A 26,601-nucleotide genomic window follows, 5' to 3' on the forward strand; every position below is an offset into this window, starting at 1 on the left:
ATTATTTTTCTGTATTTTCAAAATTTATATTATTAATTGCTGCGCCTGTGTGTGTTTGCTTTTTTAACTCTGTATACTTTGTTTCGTTAAACCAAAGCCGTATTCAAAGTTAATGAAATAACTGGAATATCTTTCAAAATTTTTAAACTTAAATAGATTATAATTTTTCGACCAAGCAACAATAATTAACACTGAACGTACCGAGGATTTTTTATATACGCATGTTTACATTTAAAAAGGTCAATTTGACCGCTAAATGGTAGCTTTAGTGTTAAGTAAAGATGAGTATATATGCAGAGAAGTTTCAACGAGAATTTTCGTGTAAATTACAATGAACGTAAATAAAATTGACGAAAGATTAGTTATGTTCTTTTACACAGAACATTTTTATTTTTAATGATTTTAAGTCTCTTAAATGAAAATACTCTTTGAATAAATTTAAGTTGCCGTACCCATGCAGCACACTTGACTAAACGTTGTCTTATAGACTTCTTTTAGTCATCCAATTGACTAAAAGACACCTAAAAGTTGTCTTAAAGCTACTAGGTGCTCTATGGGTAGTTATTTTTGCTTGAAAAATGAAAGCCTAGTATTTCAACTTTTATGAATTTGATATAGTTAGATAACTTGCGATTCACGGCTTAGGTTTAACGTAGAATCATTTAAAATGTATTTTGTTTTTCTCGTAGCACTTATATATATTATTATAGATCACAGACAACTTGTTCTTAATCCATAAAAACAATTAAAGTATTTCCCTTGTAGTGTATTGTGTAAATGCGATATAATAAACATTTTCTCTTGCTATTTTTAGTTAAAATTGTATGTAAGTGGTTAAATGGTCTGTATATATGAATTCATTTGTGAATGAAAAAACTCCATATCTTGTGTATCTGCCCATTGGGCTTTATCTTACTTTTTGTCAATTTACTTTTATTTAATGACGTTGATTGCAAGCCAAATATATAGTTCACCTTCCCATTATTTTAATGTATCAATTAGATTGAGACTAAAAATCATATTAAGAGAAAAAGAAACGAATCAACAAAATTGAAGTCAGAAATGCTTTATAAAATTGTTTATCCGCTCAAATATGTATAGTGTATAATAGTAACATAAACGAAAAAATCGTTATAATTTGGAACAAAACTTTATGATTGTTTCCAGCGATTCTCACTATCAATAAGGCAAATGGACAGTTCGAGCTATCTTCAAGCACGAGATACAAGTCTCTCATCATAGATATTACAACATTATTGCTCATGGTTGAATAAATAAATGTGAAATGGTTGATTATCTCGTGCTCTTTTCTTATAATTGTGTTTGTAAGATAAGCACACTATGACAATATTTTTAAAAACAAAAGAGCAATTAAAAAGTATTAGAGAGAAGAACAAGGGACGTGAATCAAGTGATGAGGTACTTATTGGAACTACGCTGTTATACTATAATAATGCATATGTCTCGTTTATAAATTGCTGTATTTTTTAAGTAATCAGCTTTATCGACGCTGATGAGTATTTTAAACAAAATTCTCAATTTTACGCAGGATAGATATAATCTCGCTGAGAACAAATGAATAAAGCCAAATTAATTACCCCAATTATTATAATGCGATGGTTGAAAGTTTATACCATGAATATCAACTTGGATAATGACTGATAGAAATGGATTCGATATTTTTGCAATTTGAGCGTTAGCGAATATGATAAATCACGAGACTCAATAGTCAGTGGATAAAATCGCAACTCTTTATACATTATAGATTCGTATTAACATTCATAAATTTTATAATATAATAATTAAGATAACAAACATTTTTCAGGCGCATTTGTCTTTCAATAAGTCTATATATACGAAACTTTTGCACTCGCGTGTGATTTTAGCGTAATTTATGATCGTACAACAAGCGAATTCTCTAAAGAATAACTCTAACTATAGTTGCATTTCCTTCTTATTATTTATTATTAAAAGCTTCCTTTATTCCATTTTCGTATTTTGCTGTTATTTCATGCGTGTGTGCGCGTTTTTGTGTGAGTGTCAGGTGTGTTCTTCTCTACCTCATTTTCGAGAGCAATCGTGTGAAAATCGTAGTCACGTAATTTCGAGGAGTGAACCAGAGTAGATGTCTAATTGTACCTCTATGAGTAAACACTATCATTAGGACTACCAAGTTGAGCGCTAGGATATTTTTTAAAGTCGCAAATTGTATTTCACTTATTCAAATTTTTGTATAAAATACATCTAACTTTCCTTACGAAAACTTCATTCCATCCGTAGGTTTTCATACAGTATTTGTACATTTTGCAATCCTTAACCAAACAAACAGAAATATAATATGTAAACATTACATGTTTAATGTATTCTTAAATAGATTATTAAAAACATTTAATTGTATACGAAGCATAAGCTTAATTGGTTTGCGATTGCGCTATAGAACAAAAGTGCTTTTCTAGTTAATCGCCACGGAATGAACAAAAATATCAAATGTCGTAGTAAAATAGACAATTCTTCATAGCATATTGGTTCAAGGCCATGCCACGCTTGCTAGAATAACACTTTTATATTGCCTTTTCAATCTCTTGTAGTAACATTTCAAAGCTGATTCACATTGTTTGAGTAAGCAGCGTTTGCTTCGACGTAGTAATGGATTTGTGCAACAATTAAATTTTTGTCATAAATAATTGAACAATTTTGCTGCATTGAACAATATTTTACAAATTATATGTAACAGAGATTTCTTTTCTCTTGAGCGATTAATAATTAATTCATGTGAGAAAAGTGTAATAGATGATTATTATAGTTGTCACTTTAATGATGTGATGAAACACGTGTTTCGTAAGTGAAAGAATAATTAGCTAAATTAAGTTAACAAGCTTTAAGAACAATCAATATATTTAAATCTGACAGTAGTGCATATATAGAGAAGCTGTAATGCGGCAGCGTATTATTTGGTAAAATGATATCTACGTTTTTATACTTGTCTCCCTTTAGATTTGATTTTTAAAAAATGTTTAAAAGGTTGAAGCTTGAGCATTGTTCTGCGTAACTCTGGTTCACTCAGTAGTCAGCTTTTATAGCGAATTTTCTTATTTAACAACATTCGATATTTGTTTTGTTTCATTTATTTTATTCTCATCTACTTTTGCGTCGTCAATAACAGTATTAGTGAAGAAAATTGTGTTAATTATGAGATGGTTTCCATGAAATATTGCGTAAACCTTGAAAATATCGTTTCATACTGCTGCCGTCGGCCCAGGGGGAGTTGAGATACTCGTCGTCATCGTCTTGCTCAAGTTTCTGAAATATAATATTTTATAAGTAAAATATATATCGCTTTCTATTTTATAATTCTTTAAACCATATTCAATTCAGAGATATTTCAAAATAATTGTTTAAACATTAGTAAAGGTAAAAACAAATATTTTGATTTTGTTTAAACGCGAATTTCAATAATTCTATATAATTCGTTTTTTGCGCAATATGTAAAAATCCTATAGCGGATCAGGATATTCCAAGGTTCGTGATTCAACGCAAAATGTAAAAAACATGAGATAAAGATTTAATAAGGCAAAAAAAGAGAGAGGTGAGGAGAGAGACGATAATATATGATAAAATTCTAATAATATTTCACATTTTTTTAAGTATCCTAAATTTTTCGTATAAAAAGACTATAGTTTATTAATCAGTTTGTGAATAATATCAACGAAATATACATTCTTAAACTAAATAAAATGTAACCATTCTAGTTTAATAGCCAGATCTATTTCAAATTTCAGATTTCATCGCGTGGTTTTGACACGCTAAAGTTTCAAGCTGATCAATAACTTTCTTGGAAATTCGCATCAGACATTCTCCGATACAACCCAAATCATTGTTAGTTATAGAAAATAAAATCTCAACATTTGCAGTTAACTATAACAAATACACATAATCGTCGTATACTATATTCACATATGAACATTTCATGCCTTGCATTTTATATATCTGTCCAAAAATGCAAGTAATCAATTCAAAACCTCGATAAAAATTTACTAATTAGATTCTAAATTTCACACACAAAAGGATTATATTTCTTATATATGCACTCAATAGTCATCAATATAATGCAGCATTAACAGATTAAACTCTATACCATAATTTGCGATTGTCGTTAAAGTCTTAATAATTAAAGTTCATTAGAGTCCTTTAATGGCTGTTAGCCATTGATCGAGAAACGTTTAATAGGCAAATGAGAAAATTATTCATATCTTTAAGACTACCATAGTAATTGGAACGTAGGGAAAGGCTGTTTAATTTCGCATTAGTTAAAAAAATTTAAAGTTGTATCGTTATTTGGAATAGCTAATGAATCTAGATAAAAGATCATTATGCGTTAATTTAGCTTATAATTGTTTAATGCATAAAGATCGAAAGTTTAAGTAGTTAATTTGTGGCAAAAGGTAATAAAATTATAGATTTTATTGTTTCCGTTAAACTTTTTACACTCAAAATTTTATAATACGCTTTATGTGTATACTGTAATTTTAAAATCAAATGTAAAAAGTGTAACGACTTCCTGCTAAAACAAACAAACTTATTTCCTTATACTTTTTACTTATTTTTCATCTGTTATTCTCAGTTTTTTACAATTACTCTTGAGTAATTCTAGGAAAATAGGAGAAAACCAAACGAAAAAAGTAAGAGGAAAGTATTTCAGCTTACGTTTGATCTTAAAATTCTCTGATACGCATAACGTTTATTGCAGCATTTTTTATGTAAAAAGAGTAATTAAAAAGAACAAACCAATTATGTGCTCATTATACGAATGTACCAGAATAATACCGTACTGGTCTTGTTCTATAACGGTCTCTGATATTTAATAATTAATTATTTCATGATACAAGGGAGTTTCCAACGGCGACAGAATGGATTCTCGTTATTTCACTACAGCGCTTGCTATACATAATCACAATCAATCATAAATTTGTTAGTTTAATAACTTTCTTATATCATAAATATAATTTCCTGTTAACTAATCTCGTTCAATATATTTTAAGTTATACTAAATTAAATCAAATATGGAAATTCCGCATAATATAGTCGAATATACTATACGAAATATTCAGCAGTAGTATAAGTCAATCATTTTTACGCCATTATGACCACAAGTTCCGTCATGTTCGCGTCATCAGGATCAAATTCATTACTGGGCGCCTATATTCCAACAATATATATATATCCTGTATATCAAGATTTTTTTATTTAAAAATTTTGATCATGTCTAGCTATGAAGATATATTCTTAATAGCAAGTCACCATATTTTGTTTAAGCCAGACCTTACCTGAACTAAGTCTAAACTGAGGCGTGTCTAACAAAATATATTAATTGTAACAATAAAATCAATGCCCTATATTGAATATATAGATATTTATTATTAAATTGTGTACATTTGTATAAGCTCATTGAATAAAAAGTATTATACGAAAAGTATTAGCGATACTAAGAAGTAAAGTTTTACTGTGTAGAGCACCTAACTGTATTACATAATAAGCAGGGCAACGTTCAGTGAATTGAAATTAAAATCTATTTTAACTCTATATAGTAATTTTAATTAAGTAGGATTTACACCAAATTTTGTCTTTTCTAATTCGATTAGAATCTGTTAATTTGTTCTTTTCACCTGATTAATGTGTACGATCACATTCCTGCCTGCTTAAGTTTTTAGAAAATCCATTAGTTCAGTGTTACGTAGCTTTAAAAGATATTAATTTTAAAATTCAAAAAGTACTATATTACTATAAGATTAGCAAAAAACTATAGATAGCCATTTCCTTAACGTTGCGGGAATGCAACGTTTCGGCACATCACACTTTTACATGAAAAAGTTCTATTAAAAAAGGTATTTTAGGGTGGTTATGTTTGCAAGGTTAAAGAGGAAAGAAGGGTCGTATTCAACCAGTCTTACCTCTGAATAGAGGATGAATTAGGTATTGCATCGAGGCCTTCTCTGCTAATGTCATCTACCATGGCAATTTTGTATTGATGACCAAAACTAGCAAGATCCTCTCGAAAGGCTTCGCTACCCGGTGTGAGGGCGCCACTAGTTGGTGGTAAGGGGGTTCCATTACTACCATCGCCCTCTTCAACACCGTCGACCGGCTCTTCGGCTCCAACAAGAATTTCCTCGTCTTCGTTGTAAATCTTGAAGTAGGCGATCGTCAAGTATATCACCGAGATTATAAAAGATGGTATTGGAATTGCCATTGCGTACACAAGATTCATGTAAACCTGAGAATTGTACAAGACTCATAAGCTTATTTACATTGACACCGTCAAGAGAACATCAAAATCAACGTCAACATCGTTGCCAGCGTCTTCTTGACTGTTTTTCATCTTCTTCTTCTCACGTTCTTATTCATATTCTCACTATTAATATTATTGACATTGCGACCTTTTTGTTACTCTTCATTACCTTCTGTTTCTTTTGCGTGAATATAAGAAAGACTCATATGAACAAAGGAAGTTAATAGACTCTGCAAGAAAGTCTTAGTTTTCGCAAAAAACAACGTACCGAAAATATTTCGTTATTATGCTATATCTCTTTTTTCTTCTTTTTAATTTTATAGCCTACATCAACTAATTATTTCTTTGATTTCAAAAACACTGAAGCTAATGAGTTAATTTTATGTATGTACTATTTTGAAAATAATAATACTCCAATAAAACGCTTTTTCTACTGAATATTGGAACTGACATATTGATTTCAACTACTACATAATGTTGTAGGTAACATAAGCAGGAAAGTCGCGTGCATATATTATGGTTGAGTACTGGGTGACAGGTTCACACGATACTCGAAAATCATGAAATGCTTTTATCAAGAATTTTTTTGATCACGTAATAGTCAAATGAGCAAAATGTCATTCTAATAGTCTGAGGACAGTGAAAGTCGTATCAAACCGAAAGAAGATATGGAATCTGTGCATTTCCAGTAAAATTTGATGAATAACCTTAAGTGCAAATAAAGTGTCAGCAAAAATGTAAATGTAATTGTAGAGTCTCAAATTAATGTAACGTCGTGAGTCGCGAAAGAATTTACACGTGTTAGAATGATGCATAAGTTTAACATTTTAGAATTTAAAATACTCTTAGAATATACAGAAATCTCCTATTCCTGCTGTAAATTTTAACTTTTGACTTGTAAATGTAATAACTAATTTCAAATGTTCAAAATGGTTCACTGAGGCTTTAGTAAGTTCCTAAAAATTTTATTTTTTACGTTCACATTGCAGAAGTCACCCGTTTAAACTCGGTATGGCTGGTATGGGACATCCTCCACGATAGTGTACACATAGTGTCAGAAACGTTCCTGAAACTTTCCTGGAATCAATTTAACAAGTTGGAACGCTTTAGGAAAGTTTTTGACAGTATATGTGTTATCTGGTCTGTATAAATCTACAATTATGTCAGAGTCTTCCATTATCCATATGAGCCAACAATATTCACAAGGACAACATCCATGGTACAATAGTAAAAAAGAAAAATGGAGAATAAGTTGAAACTGAGATTCGAACATACAATACTATAGTACAGTCAGTGACGTAGGAGAAAATTTTCGGTGGAAGGATGTAGTGTGAATGAACGATATAAATATAGTGTTACAAAATTACGAAGACCTGCCACATGTCGAGGTCGCTGATAACTATCCCAGGATCCACCTTTGAGTAATAACAGCTAAAGTTCCGTCCTATATTGGCGTATTGCCGGTAGAAAATACTGCAGTTCAACAAAGGTGGATAACCACAGCCTTTTACGTTCGGGAAGAGTTTGGCCCCGGTGAAGTACCACTCGGAATCGTTGCCCATCAGACCTGTGGAACTCGAACAGTTTACGCTTTCCAACTAAACGAGATCCACTACCACCTTCATCTCACTGATCCGTTTCTTTCGCTTTCTGCACGCTTGCAGTCATTTCGAACGAGATTGTGCGAATCGAATCAGGCAGATGATGGAGTTAACGTTACAACACACATTTATATATATATATTATACAGTTGCAGTGGCATTGTAAGTTGTGGGATGTTGTACAGTTTGTACATTAGCATGCGGGCGATAGTAAATCTTAAAAAGTTGTCAAGGTCGAGATACCTGTTGGTAAAGGTTTCGGCAAGTCAGACTCGTCTTCATCGGCGAAATCTTCATCAAACTCCTCGACATAATCGTATGGTCTAAGAGCACGCTCTTTTCTCAACAGCTTTCTCGATCTTTTCCGTTTGCTTTCTTCGTCGTCCTCGACACCTCCTACCACTCCGCCTACCTCATTTTCGTCCTTGTCCTCCTTCTCCTTATCTTTATACATATCGTTCTCATTCTCGTTAGACACATTAGTCGGAAGCTTGTAATTAACACGAATCTGCGTGCAGTCGTAGAGCTCCTTGGTGCAACCCTCTCGACACGATGTCCATGAGCAGTTGCTCGTACCTGGACAATATCGAACACCGGACAAATTGTCCAACGTGAGAAGGAAGGGGAGAGACAGAGAGATGTAAAAAGCGAAGAGATTTTACATCGATCATTAAGCTTCACTGATTGTAACGATAAACATACATATATAGTACATTTATGGTAACACACACATACAACAGAGTTACAAGGGACAACAATTCTATAACGAACGATGGGACAAACCAATGTCAGAGACGATAGATTCGCGTCTTTGCGAGGGAAACTGATTATGAGTGGAAATGTTGTATACGCAACAAACGACAGAATAACAAATGCGCCACCCTTGCTATGACAAAGCAGACTTGCGCGCGAAAAACTTGCCACTCAGCTGCACTCAGCTTTCTCTCCATTGTCATCACAATTATACGGGATGAAAAAAAATAGTTGTTTGAAGAAACAAAGATATTTGTTGGAAGCATGTGACAATTAAAGTGCTGAGAAGTGATTGTGTTTCGGGTTTTAATTAATAATAAGTAATAAAAAATAGTGGATTTTAAGAAAATTCACATGCATTGCTGATTAGCAATCTACGAGTGATTTTATAATAGAGCTAGAGATAAGACTTTGACGAAGGGAACAAAAGACGTTTCGTAAACAGTGCTTAAGTATCAAGAGCATAAAGCCACTCAGATGCCTCAGTTCACTTTTGTCACCTTACTTAAGTGGTCAAATAAGTAGCTCTCGATACCTTAAGGTTGTTGGGCTATTCATTACTTATTAGTCAAACGTGTTGTGTAATTTAGAGAAACCACTTTCTTATTTATAATTGAATAATTAATAATGAAAAATTACAAAATAGTTAACAAGTTATAGGACATTAGAAATCTAAGTAGCATAAGTAAATTGAATATTTAAAAATTATTTCAATAGCAGATTGATATTATCTAAAATTTTATTACCTATAGTTTTTTTGTTTTTGGCTTGTGAATTAAATAATTTATATTTGCACTTCATTTTAATCGTCGAAATATACTCTTTGCTTTTATAGAATCAATTTTTCAAAAATATCGTAAACGTACATTTATCAGTCTATTTTATTTACAAAAAGAAATTGAATTACGTAAAACTAATTAATATTTTTCTTACTATAGTTTAATTAGAACAATGACGTCGGTAAAATTTATTGTAAAGCAAATTTGAACTGTTGGAATGACTTTAAATATTACAATCAGAATTAAAAAATATGAATACTTTCTTTAGAAACAATAATTAAAAAAAGAATAACGAAATGTTGAAGTAATAAAATTGAATTCATTGTCAATATATGACTGAAATATAATTTTCTATTGTTTGTTATTTTGTAATATTTCGTCATTATTAGGTATCCAATTTTAATTTAGAAGTAGGTTTACTTCCATTTTAAAGCATATCTGACTAGTACGGTATAAATGAAAAGCTCAATAACTTTGACCTTTTTTTTTTGATAATTTCAATTCTTTAGATTAATTATGGAGTAAAAAAAATACTGTCAAATCAAATGCCTGCTAATATATGCATGATACAATCAAATCTGACTTTATTGCTCTTTTTTCTAGCATAATTAGTTTCTTCATTAATATTGTTCGATTATTATACATATTAAATCTACGTAAAATATAAGAAAAGTGTAAAAGTTATAATGACATTTTGCTACGATTGTCGAATATTGCCCTTTGTAAATGAAGCAAAGAGAAAAGTTGGGTCGATTTGTCCGTTGCCTTGAGAGAGAAATGTATACAGTCTGTGGTATATGTATATTCTAGAAATCAATAAAAATTTAATGATGAATAGCAGGTGCATGGCTACGCTCCACAAATACACGTCGATGAGAATAGCCTAAATAATGCATAGACGGTAATATTCTTGTAACTTTAGCAACGTCCTCAGAAGGATATCAAGCTCATTATTGTAAACTTCATGTTTTTGTTCATTAATACGATTGGTTCAATTAATTAGAAAAAGTGGCTTCTCACTGAAGCAATTTTTTTTTCATCTAAAATAGTCATTAGTGTATGTATAGCAAATGTTTTTAAAAAATTCATACTAAGTAATGTAATAAATAATAAAACGCATTAGGATTTTTTTTCCTAGGAGATATGGAAAACCGAAAAACACAAGTATCTGAGTTCCTAAGTGATAAAAATGATGTGTGTTGCACTCATATTTTCAATCTTGATGGTAACTAATGGTACTACTGTCAAGCTTTCTCATATTTTTTGTTGATCTTTTCACTATTTCTTGATTCTTTCAACAACATTTTTTTTTATTGCGGTGAAATTTATTTTAATAAAACACGTTGCCTCTATGACGAATAATTTTTGTAAGATATATTTATCTTTATTTTGTACTGTGTTTAATAAACTGTCTGTGAGTCCTTGTGAAAATGCTGGGAAATTTAAAATTACATAATCAAATATCTAATTAAAAAAGAAATAGTTATTTAAAGTTTCAAAGGTTTTCAAAATAATCAAAAGTTGGTGGTATATTTATCAGTATGTTTTTTTAACTCGTTTTTGACTCATCCTAAATAGCTGGATCTTTGCAAGTAGTTTACATATTTATAGCAAAATTAGTTTTATTTAGTCTACGCTAGGAGTTTTAGGGTATGCTAGTTTCAATAATGTTTTTAAAATATTGCTTCTTAAATATCCACTTTAAGCAGATATTACAAAATAAGGTATTGCTCCAACTGTAATAATACCTGATCTCTCTTAGTCTGATTAATTTCATCATTTACCACTTAAATTATTCCTATTACAGCAGATTTTTGTATCATGACTTAACTTTTTACTAGCTGCATTTTTGTTTAATAGAAGAGCGATAGTTTTATAAAGAAATTTAGGTTGTTCCAACAAAATTTGAAAGAAGAAACCAGGCTGCTGGTTGTCTTTCAACTATACCGGATTATTTATGGCGACAAAGATAAATGAGGACCTAGGAAGTTTCATGTTCACTTTTTGCGGAAATGATGCATAAATGTGATACCGTGAGGTCGTATGACAAAAAAGTAATCTCATCTGTAATTATATAGTAAAAATATAATATATACCATAACGAGTAGTAAACATTGAAATTAAAGCAGTAACTATGCTTTGAATTATGATAATTTGATAGTGACATTGGTGGATTAAAATTTTAAGGAAGTACTTTCAACGCGTGTTTAAGCGAATAAATCGATAATGCAATTGCATCGGGCACTTTCAAGTAATATCTGTGTGGGTGTATTTCATAGTCGTGAGAAAATACCTAGTCAAATATCAAGTGAGCAAACATCAATTATCGAAACGTAAAAATACATTTTTACATGTTTAAGTATTTTGCTGTAAGTATAACAATATTTGATTCAATAAAGTTACTACGATGGTTTATTTCGATAAAAATGTACGAATAAAAAACGTCAGTTTATTATTTTGTTCCAAAATGATTATTTGCAAAAATATAGACTATGCAGAGACCGACACAAATCTACTGCTTGGCGTAACTCATGCATGAGAAAATGCGTGTGACAAGAGAAAGTTTCGAGTAATCTGGTAACAAAGTACACTGAACAGTAGAACAAACATTATTTGCTATTTTTTGAAAAATAAGCTCAAATATTGGGAAAAAGGTTTGTACAAAAAATCTAGATAAATCTTTATTAAAGATTTATTAGAGGTGCATTCATACGGCTAGTCAGACATGTTTGCAATGAAGCAAATGAAATTTTAGAGCAAATTTTTAATGATTATAATGCATTTTATTATCGAAATAACAATGTTAATAAAGAAAAATTTAATTGAAATATTTTATACTTTATTCTCCTATTTTACATTTGAATTATTTCTTCGATAATATTTAAATTATATATCAGAATTTGGTTTGTTCCAAATTTAATATATGTCTGACTATAACGGTATGGATATACTTTGAACATATCTTATATTATCATGCTTTAAAGAAGTATAAGCGTTAAATTATTATTAAAAATTTCAACAAATATACTAATAAAGTTTGTGACGTGAATTTAAAAAATATTTTGCATAAATAAGCGTCAATCATTAAAAGAAATTTTTGAATTTGCAGGAAATTACTATGAAAGTTTCGCTTAATTAAGAAGTAATCAGTATTGAAATTTGCATAACAGCATGCGTAATAAAAAATAATCAAATTTAAAAATCTTCATATACATGTGTTAAACTTTAGCCAACATTTATATCCATCGCGAAAAATTTGAAAATGGATTTCAACTGAGAGAAGAACTAATGAAACACGATGTTTTCATGTTTTATTTATATAATCAAATCGTTTGCACGATTATCATGATTTACGAGAGATATATCATCACAGACTTATTTTGAGGAAGAGCAACAACAACACCGAATGCAAGACGACATAGTGGAAGGGGGTTCATGAAACCTAAGGGAGGATGAGGGGGGAGGGTAATGCGAACAACGAGATCATTGGTCACCTCTTCTAGATTCTACATCGATGGTAACGCACTCGGCTGGGCGAGTGTCAAACTGCATGAAGATTGTGTTGAAGGCAGGGTCGATGACGAAAGGGACTAAAAAGAGGAAGGCGAAGAGGCTGAAGGTGCTGAGGAGGATGAAGAATGCTGTCGTGTAGAACAGTAGTTTCTGCAAAAACGTCTGTTTCTCCTTTTCGTCCGCCATCACGGAGAGTCACCACGGCAGTGCTAGTTACACGAAGGATCCTCAGCTCGGCTTCGTCGTCGTCCTCGGGGCTTCATTACCCTGCTCCAACAATAACAACAACAGGTCCAACAATAAACTCTCAGTTCTTATACCATTGACAATCATTTATATACTTTTTACTTCATAGCTCCCTATTCCATTTTTACTATTATCGTTACTTTCAGAAACTAAAGAAAAATCAATCAATAAGCGTTTTTCCTTTTATAAAAAAAAAAAAATAATTCGTTTGCTATAATTGTTATAGAATTTCAAAATATAATAAATACGCGGTAGAGAATTGGTACAATTAAGTGGCATTGTGCTGCGGGCTCCTGGAAGGGGATGTGGTCGGGGGTGGCAGACACGCGACTCTTATCATTCATATACATACATATAAATATATGTACGCATATAGTATAGTATAAAAATGAATGTAGGCATGACAGCGATACCCTATTGTAAAATTGAAGCAAAGTTTCGGCTCGACGGCCTCTTCTCGTGGCCCCGCACCGTCATTGTCTTTTTTATTACTGCTGGCACAACTTTGGCTTTGACATAAACCAACTGAACTCACTGGCGATTTCTCAGCCCAAGTCTGAGATTCTAACTGTCCATAGTCACTCTGAGAAAGCACCTGTGTGTATATTCAAATATAATATACTCAGTGCTCGTGAGAATTAACGGTTTTACAGGTCGAAATCGAGAAGAAAATCGTAATGAAAGTCGGGGTCGGGGACGGCTTCGGCTTCAGCCTCGGCCTCGGCCTCGGCATCAGCGTCGTCGTCGTCGTCGTCGTGGCTGCGTCGTTCGGTAAGCTGCCTCATCACGTTGAAATTCGCACTCGCGCCTCTCTTTATCACTTTCGTCTCAAGAAGCTTACACTCGCAGTCCCAATTTTCTTGGCATATTTTACGTTTGGGATACAATTGGAAAAGGAGGGGGAAGGGGATAGGTTTGTTAATACACGTCGATGTAAATAAGAGAAAAGCAAGAAAGATTTCTGGGAAGAATCGTGTTTCCCAGCCTCGGCGCCGACGGTCTCGGATGCCGGGCTACTGGGTTACTGCCAGTTACTGCAGACTGCAGTATTACTGAGAGTACTGAGAAGGTAAGAGAAGGTTTTGCTGGCTGGTGGTGGCTGGTGGACGTGGACGAGCTTATTCCGAAAAGACAGCAGCGCTACACAACGGTATCCGGTAGCATCGACCAGCGACTGCAGCGGCACCTAACAACAGCTTTGCCAGCTTTCCTCTTTACTGGCCCTAACCTAACGCAGCCAGACCTTCTCTCTTGTGTACGCAAGTGGAATCTATGTGCTCTATAATACTTTAACCTCACTGACGTCATCACATCTTTCGTCCTTGCCTACCCCAGACCTCCCCCTTCTCTTTCTCTTCCTCGCCTCTTCTATTTTATTCACGGATAAGCACCGCGTGACGTCTGCCTCTTTTCAACCCCTTTAAAAATCAACTCTTTTTTTTCCTCCCCATCAAGCAAATAACGTCCTCCTTGTTTACTTGACTCATAAAATATATTCTCATTACTCTTCACTGCTCTGCCGAAAAATGTTGCGCTCGCGTTCCTTTCACGATCAACCTTCGGTCTTGGTTCGTTCTTCACATTAATTTTTATTATCTTCAGTGACGTCACATATTTAACCTTCCTTGTTGTTTTTACATGCAAACCCTTTGCTAAACTATTTTCGGATGTTTAATCAGTTGTATTATTGATACCTTTCTAGGATAGTTTTAAATTTAGCTTGTGTCCATTTGGCAGTTAAGGGGTAAATGTCAAATGCTTTTTTAAGGCGTCTATCTCCTCTATACAGATAAAATATCGAGTATGATTGTATTAGTCGTATTTAGTATTATTTGTTAATTACATGTATTTTAAAAATAATTTTCCTGAGAGCAGCTTAATTTGTTCGTTTTGGAGAATTCACATTTTAGATTGCATAGAGTTAAAAATGGGCACAGAGAGTTCTGTAGAACCAGTTTTATAAAATATTTTTTACGGTGTTTTTAATTAAAAATTCTAATACTATTAAATTCTCGTTTCGAATAGTGCTTAATTTCAACTGCGAAACACTATAAACGCGCTAAACCCGATTTATAAAAGACTGTAAGTCATGTAAGTGCACGTTCAATGTGAAACATTACTGTGAAAAAGTAGGCTATTCAAGTAGCTTTTATGTAAAACAACTTTATACTATTTAATAAGTAAAATTACTCGATCAATTGATTTTCTAAAAATATAACCACACGCATCATTTTTTAAGCCGGTTTTATCTATCCATTATAAAGAAAAAGATACGTTGTATGAAAAGAGTATAATAAAGAAATAAATCGACGAATTGATCATAAAGAAGGTACAATTAAATGATTACAATGATTGTTTTTGCGATATTTTTCAATAAATAGTAATTCTTTTAAAACATAAATAAATTGGAATTATTAAAATTACTATTATTTTTTTCTGTTATGACATACAATTGAATAGAATCGTATAATCTTTATGTCCGATAAAATTGCATTTGTACTACTTTCGAACGAATGAATGGTTGGTTGCTTTGCTCTGTTTCTGGAATAATTAAATAATTTAAAACAAAATAAATAATCGTAATATACCAAAGACGTTGTTATCAACTATTTCAGTACATTTGTTACTATAAAGAACATTGTTATGTTAAGCATGAAAGATGATGAGTAAATGAGAGAGGGAGGGAGAATGAATTGTAGATATTGATTTTGCTATAAGAATCCGGCAGCGACTAGGTGGAGCTAGTACAGCTACAGGTCGACCGCCATATTTTGTTGCTCTGCTGAAGACTAGCAGGGATACTGCAGAGAAAGAGAGAGTGAATTGCCAAAAGATTCCTTCGATTGTCAATAATCATCGACCTTGTAGTTCGGGTAAGACATTTTATTTATAAACCTTGATAAATCAATATTAAGCAACATTGTTGACCTGGAGAAAAATATCATAATTTTGTGTTTTTTGAATCAACATTTTTGGTTTATTTGATATATTAATTAAAGTTGACGTGAATAATAAAATTAGATAAATAAATGATCAAAAGCATCGATAAGGAGTAAAATTGATTAGAGGTAATGCACGAGTCTTTAAAGTTATATTGGTTGACACTTAACCACCACTCAGCAAAATATCAAAATATCAAGTGAACGTTTGTGTGTGTGTGAGTGCTGTGTATATATGTGTAAAACAGATAGTACCGGTGGGTTTCATTGTTCAACTTCCAGCTGCTCAAGAAGATCACGAGGCCCTTTAATAGCAACGTGCTTTATTACGATAAACTTTTTCCACTCAACGATACACTTTTCGGTTCTTTTATTCTTGCTTAAGATCTCGTCATTAGACAGAAATGGAGCATTAATGGTATCATCTTGAATCATTATCTTTTTATAATACTTCAATATTCAAACCTTAAATTAAATAATAATCTTTTTGTTTTTAAATGACTTTATATTTGACTCGTATTGCAAACTGTGATTAACTGTCAATAGAACACTATGGAAGAGAGTTATTACTAACAATAATTTAAATATTAAAAGCACACAATAGAGTGATATCATCGAACTATTCAATATTTCTCCCGTAATTTTTCCTAATGTATCTATATTTAAAAAATTACAAACACGTACAGATTTTTCCAGGACATATTTTAAAAACAATTTGTTACTCAAAAATATAGAAAATATTTAAAAACAAAAATAAAATAAATCACAGTACTCAGTGGACCATCGCGTCAAATAATAAATTTGAAAATTAATGATTTTTACTATTAATCTCAATGTCACTGTAATACTATTTAAAACCGACATATTCTATTTAAAAATAATTAGAAAATTATAGCATTATACTACAGTTATGTAAATCTCGTGGATAAGATCACTTTTGCAATATGACAATGACATAATTATATTTGCAGAATTATCTCATTATCTTGACTATAACTATAGATACCAATAGGGATTTTAAGCGTGCGTATAGTAGTTTAGAAGCGCCATCACTGTGCATTCTCAAAAAGTAAACGGGGACAAAACAGGAGTAGCGTAAAGCCTTGCAAGTTGAAAGTTCTGAAAGAATAAAGGCGCCCTGCTGTCTACGTATGACGCTCGATAAGCCGCTTTACGTGTTTACTCGCTATGATCTATTTTTGTTTATAGCTCCTTTTCTCTCTCCTATTTATACATTTTTATCTTGATTTCCCTTACTTGAAAAGGCCAAAGTACGGTAGACAAAGTTTCTCGAGAATTTCGATGACTATAGAAAAAGTCAACTCGAGTCTGAAAAGCGTACACACATAAAAACAGGAGAGAAATGGTCAAGAATAGTTAGTTGCTTTATAAATTGATTTATCAATTTGAGAGAACTGTTTTAAAAGTTTGATTGGTATTGAAAAGAAGAGAGGGGAGCTAGTGAGAGAGTGTAGGAGAGAGAGAGAGAGAGAGAGAGCCAAGTCGGCTGATTGGAATATTGCGCAAGTCTCCTGCATCGATCGATTTGCGCCTGGCCCATGAACCGAGCTCTCCCCGTTGATGTAACACTGCAGAAAATGCGCATGCCTGACGGAGAATCCAACATGCACGCGACTGCATAGAAATCGTTTTACACGGGACCACGGCTGAAAATACTAGTTTTTCCTTGTTAAGCGCGCGCACACGAACGCGTTGACCAAGTCATTGCAGTGCAATTATATCATCCGTCAACGAGTAACGACCAAAAATCTTCCTGTTCTTGCAAATACACTGCTCTTGCTGCTGTTCCCGTTGTTTCCATAGGAACGTTCGTGCAAATTGGCACAGACGTTCAGCAAAAATCCCTAAGCCGTTCACGGTGCAAATATCCATCCAGAAAGGTTCCTCAGTGAGTCACCTTGTGTGTTCTGTTCGAGATACGTAACGACCAACTTGATCTCGATTTTTCCGAGAGAACGTAAGATTAAGGTGGAGCCAGAAATACAGATGGCAAAATGGCTGAGAGAAACATACGTCAAGTTTGTCCACACGCACGTTCTCGCTCCGTTTCTTCCGTGATAAGAAATTAATTGATTTGTTACGATAGACTTGTGCAGAAGTAAACATAATTGTTCGTCTTTGAGGATTTTAGGATATTATTGAGGCTGAAGAGATGAGATATTGTGATAACAGGATGAGAGATCGAGGAAAGAGTCTTGGTGCGTTGAAGCAGTGAAGGGCAGCTGGAATAAAAACGAGTTTAGCCAGGTGTTGTTAAAGAGTCTTTATCAAATTTGTCCATATGCATGTTTGTACGTTTCGTCTGTTCTATAATGGTTAATCGACGAATTTATCAGAATTAATTTGTGCAGAGCTGAATAATCGAGTACACCCGGATGTAGCTACGGGACGAAAGTCTTCAGTCAAATTGTTGTCCACATGTACGTTCCTATTTATATAAAAAATAATTTACTTAGGAAAGAATCAACGCATGAACAAAGTGAAGCAAAAAACTGTATAAAATGATCACGTCGTGGTGCAGTTTAAGAGCCTTCGAGTAAACATAAATGGAAGAGTCTTCAGTCCAATTCGTCCAGATGTGCTCTTCTATTTCGTCTGTTTCATGATGATAAAATAATGAATTAATTACGATTGAACAGCCCAGGAGTAAACATTTCTTAAACTTCGACTATTGCAACAAATCATTATTGCGAAGAATTCTGATACCAAGATAATACAGGAAAAATTCATAATGCATTGGATCAATAAAACAAAAGACTGTAACTAAAAGCAACCACATTGAGGTGCAATTGAAAAGGAAAGTCTTCGGTTAAATCGGTCCAGACAAATATTTCCATTATATCCATTCCATGATATTAAATTACTTAATCAATCACGATTGATTAGGGCAGAGACAAAAATTTGCACACCTTCGAATATTACAATAGAACTACTGCTAAAAAATCTAAAAGACAGGATAATTGACGTAGAAAAAACTCACACTGCATTAGATGAAAAAATCCAAACCCTGTAACGAAAACTCGCTCATCAAGATTTAATTCAAGAGTGTTCGAGTAAAGATAATCCGCTTCAGTGCGATATAGTGTTAATATGCCGAAGCAGACAGCTGTGGAAAATTTGGTGATACCACCACAAGACGGTAGGATATGCGGTACGATATGCATCTGCCAAATGACGGCAGTGCTGTCATCGGTAGCTCTGGTATATCTGACAGTAGCTATTTACATGCCCAGTACGCGTGCATTCCAATCGGGCATCAGCGAGGTTCCAGTAATGTGCACAACGATTCGTGCCGTAAATGCGGACAATTGCGACTGGGGCAGCTGCGGGGAGTGGTGTCTGTCGAAGACATCCGGTCCCTGCGTTCAGATTCACGTTAATCTACGTAGGAACGGCTCGACAATTTTATTGGCCAATTGCACAAATACGACAAACAAGACTTGCTACGGTATCGATCAGGAGAATGCTAAGAAATCCAAATGCATAGCTGACGAGTGCCGCAACCTGACAGGTACCTTCAACTGCACAACTGGGGTGTGCGTCAATATAACGGACGCGTTCGAGTGCATGTTCCACGATACGGACCCACCTTTAAAGTGTTCCGGAAGACGCGGTAAGATAACCTGCATCGACATAGACGGTTTGTTCAATTGCAACCGTGGAACCTGCGAAAAGATAAGGACCCCTTACAATTGCGACAGGCGTTGCGTGGATATACCTACTAGAAATAAAAATATGATTCTACTGAGCGGTGACAAAGTGTATTTGAGTCAATGCGAGAGCGCCATAGACACAGAGACTAACGAAACGATATGGACAGAGGATAGGGGGGACGTTATGATGGCTTCTTGTTATGGGATCTTTAATTCGACTATTGGGGTGGAAGCAGTGGATTGTATAAATGGCTCGGTGCTGCAGAAGGAGTTGCTGGCTGATCTGACGAATTTCACTTATCTATCCTACTTGAATATATTCGCCACGAAGCCTCTGGACGAGACCAGACGAGTGGCACCACCCGAACAAGACCTCATCATAGCCAACGAGAGCAAACTTCTGATTAATCTGGAGGGTTGTGTGAATACTTTACGTGACGAGTGCAGAGAGTTCCTCCACTTGTACGGCAAAGATGGTTCTGATCACAATGCTAGAGCCAGATTCCCATGCTACTATGCAGAGGGCAACACAGAAGTGGTCGTGTCTCGTTTTGACCTTCAGACAACCTTCAAGGAATTTATAGTTGCCCTTTTGTTACCAAGCATTCTCTTCATCGTGAGTTGTGTCACTCTGATTTGCTGCCAGAGAACCGTTGTCGTTGGTGATGACGCCAAGATGAGGTTCAAGGGGTCCCCTGGTGCAGCCTTGATGAACCCTTTGGACAAAAGCACTTCGGGGAACCTCGCAGATTCTGGCGGTGGTGACTCCGTCATGGCACTCTGAGATCCGTCACGTAAGGATTTCATTCTACCTCGAGTACTAAATATATATATACATATATATATTACATACATAGATAAATGAACGCCTCTATTCAATTTCACTCCTGAGTCGAGTATTTGTGTTCCAGCTGGTTCCACAAACATTTTAATCTCGTTTTTCTCTCTTCTTTTTCTTATTTTACAGGCATTCCCCTCTTGGAAGAGAGTCCGGCTCGTCAGTCGATTTTCTCCCTTCGTGGACACTACTGAACAGTAGGGAGGGGAAGGGGGGAACGCGTGCTTAAACAACACCCGACGTTTTCAGCCCAAAACAGTTTTAAGGATCGAGCTACAGAAACGAGCAAGAAAATAATTATATGTCGCACACTGCCTGCACAAAAGCTACTCTGAGAGAGCACAAGTGCTTTTCACACATTCCTAATCACGAAGGAGAAACGCGAGATTCTCCTGTAAGGGTTAAAGTTCAAAGGAGCGAGAGTAATTTGCATATGTTTCAATAGAAGAGTACTCGCTAAATAGAAGCCTTTTCCTTCCCTTCCTGTATTGTTTGGTTGCACCTGGTCGGGCATTATTAAATAAACGATCCTTCCAAAGGACTCGTCCCTTTTTTGCGTCCATACCATTATTCTCCAATGATTTGGACAGCAGAAATCGTCACAAAAGCTTAGTATATTACACCGAGCTATCATTAGAACTTACATGACTTTGTCAGAGAAATGTCTGTATTTTGTCAACTATATAGTTAGTTTCTTTCTTTTATCCAAGATGATGTTGCGGTGACGTAGTATGTTCTACTGATTTTCGGAGAAAAGCTTCAGTATCCCCATAATCTCCTTCTCTCTTTTCCTTCCTCTTTATACCTCTCTTTCTTAATATAGATTTTACCATAGAAAGAAAAAGCAAAGGAAGAAAAAAGTCAAGAGACGGAAGATAAAAATTTAAGTGAAAAAGATAAAAAATATAATTACAAAAAGCAAAAGTAACAAAAAAAAAAGAGAACGATGATTAAAGCCAATTGTGTTACGAAGGGAGATCATTCCGTTTGTTGTTAAGTCTATAAGAAAGCTTTGTTAAAAAACGTTGATTAGGATTTAAGATAAGCGAGTAAGAAAGATATCCAAAGTAAAAAATTCGACGAATCAGGATGGGTGTTCACGAAGAGGACGCAAAGTCTAGTAACAGTATAGACGGTGGAGTTTTGCCAGTAGTGGAGGTTCAATCCTTGGTGGAAAAGGCCAAGTTCTATACGTCCTTGTGCCTTGGTACCACGGCCATCCTGGCTGTGTTTGGATTCTTATTTTTGATACCATTCGTTGTGGAGCCAGCAATTTCAACGATACTGGCTGATTTCTCACCACACGCTGTTGCCTGTGTCGTTACTAGTCATGTTTATGCAGAAGGCCTAAAAAATTGTTCCTGGTCAAGCTGTAGGGAAGGTAAAATTTCTTTGCTTCTTAAAAATAATTTAATAAAAGTTGCCTATACAATTTTTGTAAGAGCTCTTTTTTTCGACAGGATGTACCAGTGCTGCACTTCGTTGCCATCAAATCAGAGTCAATTACACGAGACAAGCTTACGACGAGTTTATGACGAAACGAAAAGACTCGGGACCTTTTCATTGGGACGTTTGGGACACGAAATTTTTCGTCAACACGGAAGGCTGTGGTTATCCCCCAAAAGTGAATTGTTCTGCGTTCGCGAGAAAATATGGTTACCGAAACATGGGAATGATTTTTCCATGCTATTATAGCAGAACCAATCCAGAAACTGTTGTCGCTAGGTAAACATTTATAATATAGTAATTTGAGAGAAAAGTGTATTTTACTCGCCTCTATGCTATTGTTAGTTTTAGTTCCAAGTTTGAATAGTAGTAAGATTATTTTGTTTTGACGTCACCCTTTATAGAGACATGGAATTTTTTGTTCTTTTGTTTTGCCTACAGTTTCACAATCAAGTTGGAGTTAAGTTGTTATTTTCTATATATTTCGTCCATTACTTTGAATCTATTTTAAAGGGTGAGAAAATAGCAACTGAATTGTGTAGAAACAAAAGTTCGCTCGATGCACTTGATTGGATAATTAAACAATTTTCAGTATAAAAGAGTTGAGAAGAAAAACAAATCAAATATGTATCTAAGTAGTAATAGTCAATTACAAAGTGGTACACGACCCTTATTTACATCTTTATCGACAATCCAAAGCGATTGCAAAAATTTAGATGAAAAAAAGTATGAAAAAAATTAGTTTAGTTCACACTTGATTAAAAAATTATTCACTTTATGCATACCGATAAAAATGTAATAAACTGAGAATGGATTACTGCAGTATATGTATATGAAAAAAGTCCTTCTAGAAAGATTAAAATTGCAAATAGATAACGCTGATAGGGTATATACATGTACTAAAACTACACTTTCTCACCTGAACGTTAACTGTGTCGGTATGTACGAAAAAAATAGGACCATATAGATCATGGAAACTACACTAAAACTTTAGTTTAGTAATTACTTAAAACGAGAATTGAATTAAGCATTTTATCGAAGAGTCGAAAATCTTTATCTTCTATATTCTTGTCGACAATTCAATGCTACGACTAATTGTTATTATTATTTAGATATTCCTGGGATGAAAACTTGAGACATTTGGTGTTGGCACTTGTCGTACCCATTGTATTGTTTACTGTATCACTGGGAGTCTTGTGCTTTTGGTATTGCCCACCAATGGGTAAAAACTGCGGAGCAAATCAGGGACGAAATCTCATTGAGAAGTACGATAGAAAGGAAGAGTAAGTAACGTGTATGTATGCAACTAGCAACGAAATTTGGCTAGATTATTTCATCGATCAATATAATAAATAATATCGATCTAATTTCATTGAATTATCTTTAATATTTGAGCTGCTTTCATTTATTGTCACTGTCTTTATTTTTTAAAGTATTTTGGGAGAGGATGAGTCTGAGGAGGACGAGGAGGAATACTGACTGCTGCCAAGGGCTCACCCCCCTGCTCGGGAGTGATGCCTCATCAAACCTGTTTAACTCTAGAGAGAAAATAAATCATCAATATCTGCTAATAGACACTGCTCAAGGAAACTCCAATCAATTCGCACGCGTCGCGGCGACTCATTCCTAACGCCACTGATTCGTCGATTTTATTACATTTTCTACTATTATCAACGATCTCTTACTCGAAGCTTCGTCGTATCGTTAGATATACAAAAAGATTTTAATCTAGATATTCTAATTCAGTACTAATAAGTAAGCAATAAGTTACATCAATACGTATCACTTCTGCTTCTACATGAACAAATGATCCTTTTGATGCGATGGATCTATTAATCTTTTTGCTTTCTTCAGGAATTCGAAATAGAGGTCTGGTTCAAATTCAAAAATCGATCTAATAGTTTATGATTTAATGTACGACGCCACTTTAAACTTTTTGAAAATTTTAGCTGCTTGGAATTCGATTTTTACAGAAGAGTAAACTTTATAGAAAATCTGCTTTAAAGCTTTTATAGTAGATTCGGTATAGAACGCAATTATATTAAACGTCTATTTTTAAAATTAATTTTACTTTGGGAATACAAAATTTATTTGATGAACTTACAAGGTAGTGATTTTTTCTCATTATTTTAAATAATGAAAATAAGGTTGTAATATTGTACAGACGTGCGCTGTGCTTACTGAAGACATATTGATTTAGTCGGATACAAGATTAATAAAATATTGTGTAAATATTCTTAAACCACATTTATTTATTAAGTTATAAACTAGCCATTTGACTTTAACAACAGAAACAGTGTTTTTCCTGCAAAATATCAGTGTATTATACCTCTAAGGCATATTTCATTTTTTACTCTTTTATGTATTCCCAATAATAAATCCAGTGGTAGCATGGTCTTTAGTCAATCTGTGGCTCTCATTAAAGATAAAAAGCTCTTCCTATAGAAAGAACTTGTACAATTTTATTAAAGCTTCATTATAATCTAAATCTTTCTAAATCAATAATTGAAATAAAACTTTCTGGCATCGCTATTAAACTAATTAACGAATCAATGCTTCGATCTAATAACAATAAATGCAAATTGCGTCCTGTAACGATTAAAATGGTTAATTCGTTTTTTTTTAAGAAATTTGTACCAAGTGATGATTGAATAATTTCGATAGGTGACATGTAAAGTGAATATAAAATTGAAAGTTTGCTTGTTCTTTGCCTATTTCTAATGTAAAGGAGAAAAATAAGCATGTAAGAGAATAATAATTGGTACACCGAATGCTGTTACGATGTATCTCAATTTTTTATGTCAGCTACGATAATCGTTATTTATCTTTACATTTATAATGACTGGATACGCCAAATAGATGCTAATAAAATGCTAATAATAATATTTTTTTTTATTAGATTAAAATTGATATTAGTTGTTTCTCCGTGAAAAACTAACTCGCGCATCATTTGTAAATAATACAAGAAACAAATCAATAAAAAAAGAAGATAGAAAAGCATAACGTTATAAGCATCGAATTCACTAAATTATTTTAAGCTATTGATAAAATATAGCATAAATCGGCCCAGCCTAGGCTGTGAATATAATAAACAGATAAGCTTGCGATTAAATAATATATAATATTATTGTAATAAATATGTTTTATACACAATTTCTCGATAGATTGCGTGAAACGGCAAATGTATGTAAGATTTCAGAAATAAAGTATGTGAAAGTACAGTGAGTGATACCGCATAGGTCTATACCAATGACCTTATATTCATTATACAATAAGTAATATATCATCAATCAATATTAATTGAGATTTTAAAAACCTGTAAACTTAACTTATAATTTTATTAATTTTTAATTGTAATTTTTTAAACATCTAAATACCATTTATCAATGAATTTTTTGAAATGAGGAAAGTTCAGTCATTGATTATAATCATTATCTTTGTCTTCTAATAACTTCCTTTTCTTATCTCTGTCTAAAATCTTATGGAAATTACAAATTTGAATGTTAAAAAAATGTCGAAAGTAACAAATATTTTAGTCAGTAACTTTGCATTTTCGAATAATAATTACAAAAATCCACGAATCTTTTTCGGTTTCTGCTTGTCTGTTGAACTAAATATGTATGAAGTCTGGTATATCATTGACCATCACTCCTTACGTTAGTTATACACATTAGTATAGATGCGAAGTAAAAATTACAATATACTATCGTGCAATTTGTGTATAGTTGGAAAACATCTGCAGTGTTCCTGAGATACGCTCCTGCATGATTATTTTCAGTTACCTCTAAACAAATTACATTAACGTAACATGAGTTATAAAGCATCGCTCAATAAATGAATGTTTTGAATTTAATTTTTGAAATTAATAAATATGAGATTTTTTAATTTATTTATAGGCATTTCTTCACTTTGGTAAACTCTTGTGATGCGCCATAAAGACAGAGTTGATTTATAGTAGGTATTCTACACATGTATGAACGATTTTACGTATCCTGTTATAATTAAAATAGTTTGATGAATCTTAGCTAAATAGTTTTAAGAGAGGTACGTAAATTTTTCCATGAAGCGATTTAATTTCAAATCTATCTATAATAATGCATGTCAACCATAAGAAAATTACGCTCAAACAAAGTTACTCCTCATATGGCAAAATTAATGAAGAGTTTACAAATATGATTTTGTAAAACTTGCTTGTAAATTATTATATTAAAAATAAACTATTTTTAATAAATCGTTTTATACTGAAAAATTATTAGTAAATTGGGCAACACACAAACATATTTATTTTTGTGTTTACATGTTCATATTTTTATCAGAAGAAGGGAGAATATTCAAAATTCTATATTCACAGTCCACTTCTGATTTATGATAATTGACATACTAATAAGTATTTTAAGTACTAAGAGCTCATAGGTGTTATACACGTATTTTTCGGGCTTATTCATACTTTAATAAAATAGAAGGTGGAACCGGGGCTAAGTCGATATTGGGCTAAAGTCAGTATTTACAAATAAAATATGTTCAAT

General features: G+C 33.3%; 3 protein-coding genes across 7 annotated transcripts; 2 read left to right on the forward strand and 1 right to left on the reverse strand.

Annotated features, from left to right (window-relative positions):
• Nucleotides 1-1,627: 1,627 nt before the first annotated feature.
• Nucleotides 1,628-14,506, reverse strand: tipE (temperature-induced paralytic E). 3 transcript variants are annotated; one of them, XM_066736295.1, is made up of 6 exons: nt 13,592-14,506; nt 12,914-13,199; nt 8,131-8,463; nt 7,660-7,853; nt 5,949-6,271; nt 1,628-3,300 (listed from the first exon to the last, which is right to left on the reverse strand). In XM_066736295.1, exons 2-6 carry the CDS (start codon nt 13,116-13,118, stop codon nt 3,237-3,239), a joined length of 1,119 nt encoding a protein of 372 aa, XP_066592392.1. In that variant the 5' UTR covers nt 13,119-13,199; nt 13,592-14,506; the 3' UTR covers nt 1,628-3,236. The 3 variants fall into 3 exon arrangements, with proteins under 3 accessions (XP_066592392.1, XP_066592394.1, XP_066592393.1); XM_066736297.1 differs by lacking the exon at nt 13,592-14,506 and adding an exon at nt 13,445-13,470; XM_066736296.1 differs by lacking the exon at nt 13,592-14,506 and adding an exon at nt 13,274-13,403.
• Teh2 (tipE homolog 2) lies at nt 13,122-26,306 on the forward strand. 3 transcript variants are annotated; one of them, XM_066736302.1, is made up of 6 exons: nt 13,122-13,223; nt 15,897-16,051; nt 20,759-22,010; nt 22,090-22,354; nt 23,188-23,369; nt 23,509-26,306. In XM_066736302.1, exons 3-5 carry the CDS (start codon nt 21,719-21,721, stop codon nt 23,360-23,362), a joined length of 732 nt encoding a protein of 243 aa, XP_066592399.1. In that variant the 5' UTR covers nt 13,122-13,223; nt 15,897-16,051; nt 20,759-21,718; the 3' UTR covers nt 23,363-23,369; nt 23,509-26,306. The 3 variants fall into 3 exon arrangements, with proteins under 3 accessions (XP_066592399.1, XP_066592397.1, XP_066592398.1); XM_066736300.1 differs by having other exon boundaries at nt 13,129-13,223; nt 23,188-23,358; XM_066736301.1 differs by lacking the exon at nt 13,122-13,223 and having other exon boundaries at nt 15,836-16,051; nt 23,188-23,358.
• Nucleotides 17,756-20,765, forward strand: Teh3 (tipE homolog 3). Its single transcript, XM_066736294.1, has one exon. It carries the CDS (start codon nt 19,229-19,231, stop codon nt 20,573-20,575), a length of 1,347 nt encoding a protein of 448 aa, XP_066592391.1. The 5' UTR covers nt 17,756-19,228; the 3' UTR covers nt 20,576-20,765.
• Nucleotides 26,307-26,601: the final 295 nt, after the last annotated feature.

This window comes from Prorops nasuta, unplaced genomic scaffold (assembly GCF_024137725.1).
Source record: "Prorops nasuta isolate Cenicafe-Biocafe unplaced genomic scaffold, Cenicafe_Pnas_1.2 PNAS00015, whole genome shotgun sequence".
Classification (NCBI taxonomy): Eukaryota; Metazoa; Arthropoda; class Insecta; order Hymenoptera; family Bethylidae; genus Prorops; species Prorops nasuta.

Bases quoted from the DNA above. Each gene is read 5' to 3' on its own strand.
- tipE (XM_066736295.1), bottom strand. From the start codon at position 13,118: ATGGCGGACGAAAAGGAGAAACAGACGTTTTTGCAGAAACTACTGTTC. The intron at 8,464-12,913 runs GTGACCAATGAT...GATATTGTCCAG, and splicing joins CGATGTAGAATCTAGAAGAG to GTACGAGCAACTGCTCATGG. The intron at 6,272-7,659 runs GTCTTCGTAATT...TACAATTCTCAG, and splicing joins GCGACCTCGACATGTGGCAG to GTTTACATGAATCTTGTGTA.
- Teh3 (XM_066736294.1), top strand. From the start codon at position 19,229: ATGCCGAAGCAGACAGCTGTGGAAAATTTGGTGATACCACCACAAGAC.
- Teh2 (XM_066736300.1), top strand. From the start codon at position 21,719: ATGGGTGTTCACGAAGAGGACGCAAAGTCTAGTAACAGTATAGACGGT. The intron at 22,011-22,089 runs GTAAAATTTCTT...TTTTTTCGACAG, and splicing joins CTGGTCAAGCTGTAGGGAAG to GATGTACCAGTGCTGCACTT. The intron at 22,355-23,187 runs GTAAACATTTAT...ATTATTATTTAG, and splicing joins CCAGAAACTGTTGTCGCTAG to ATATTCCTGGGATGAAAACT.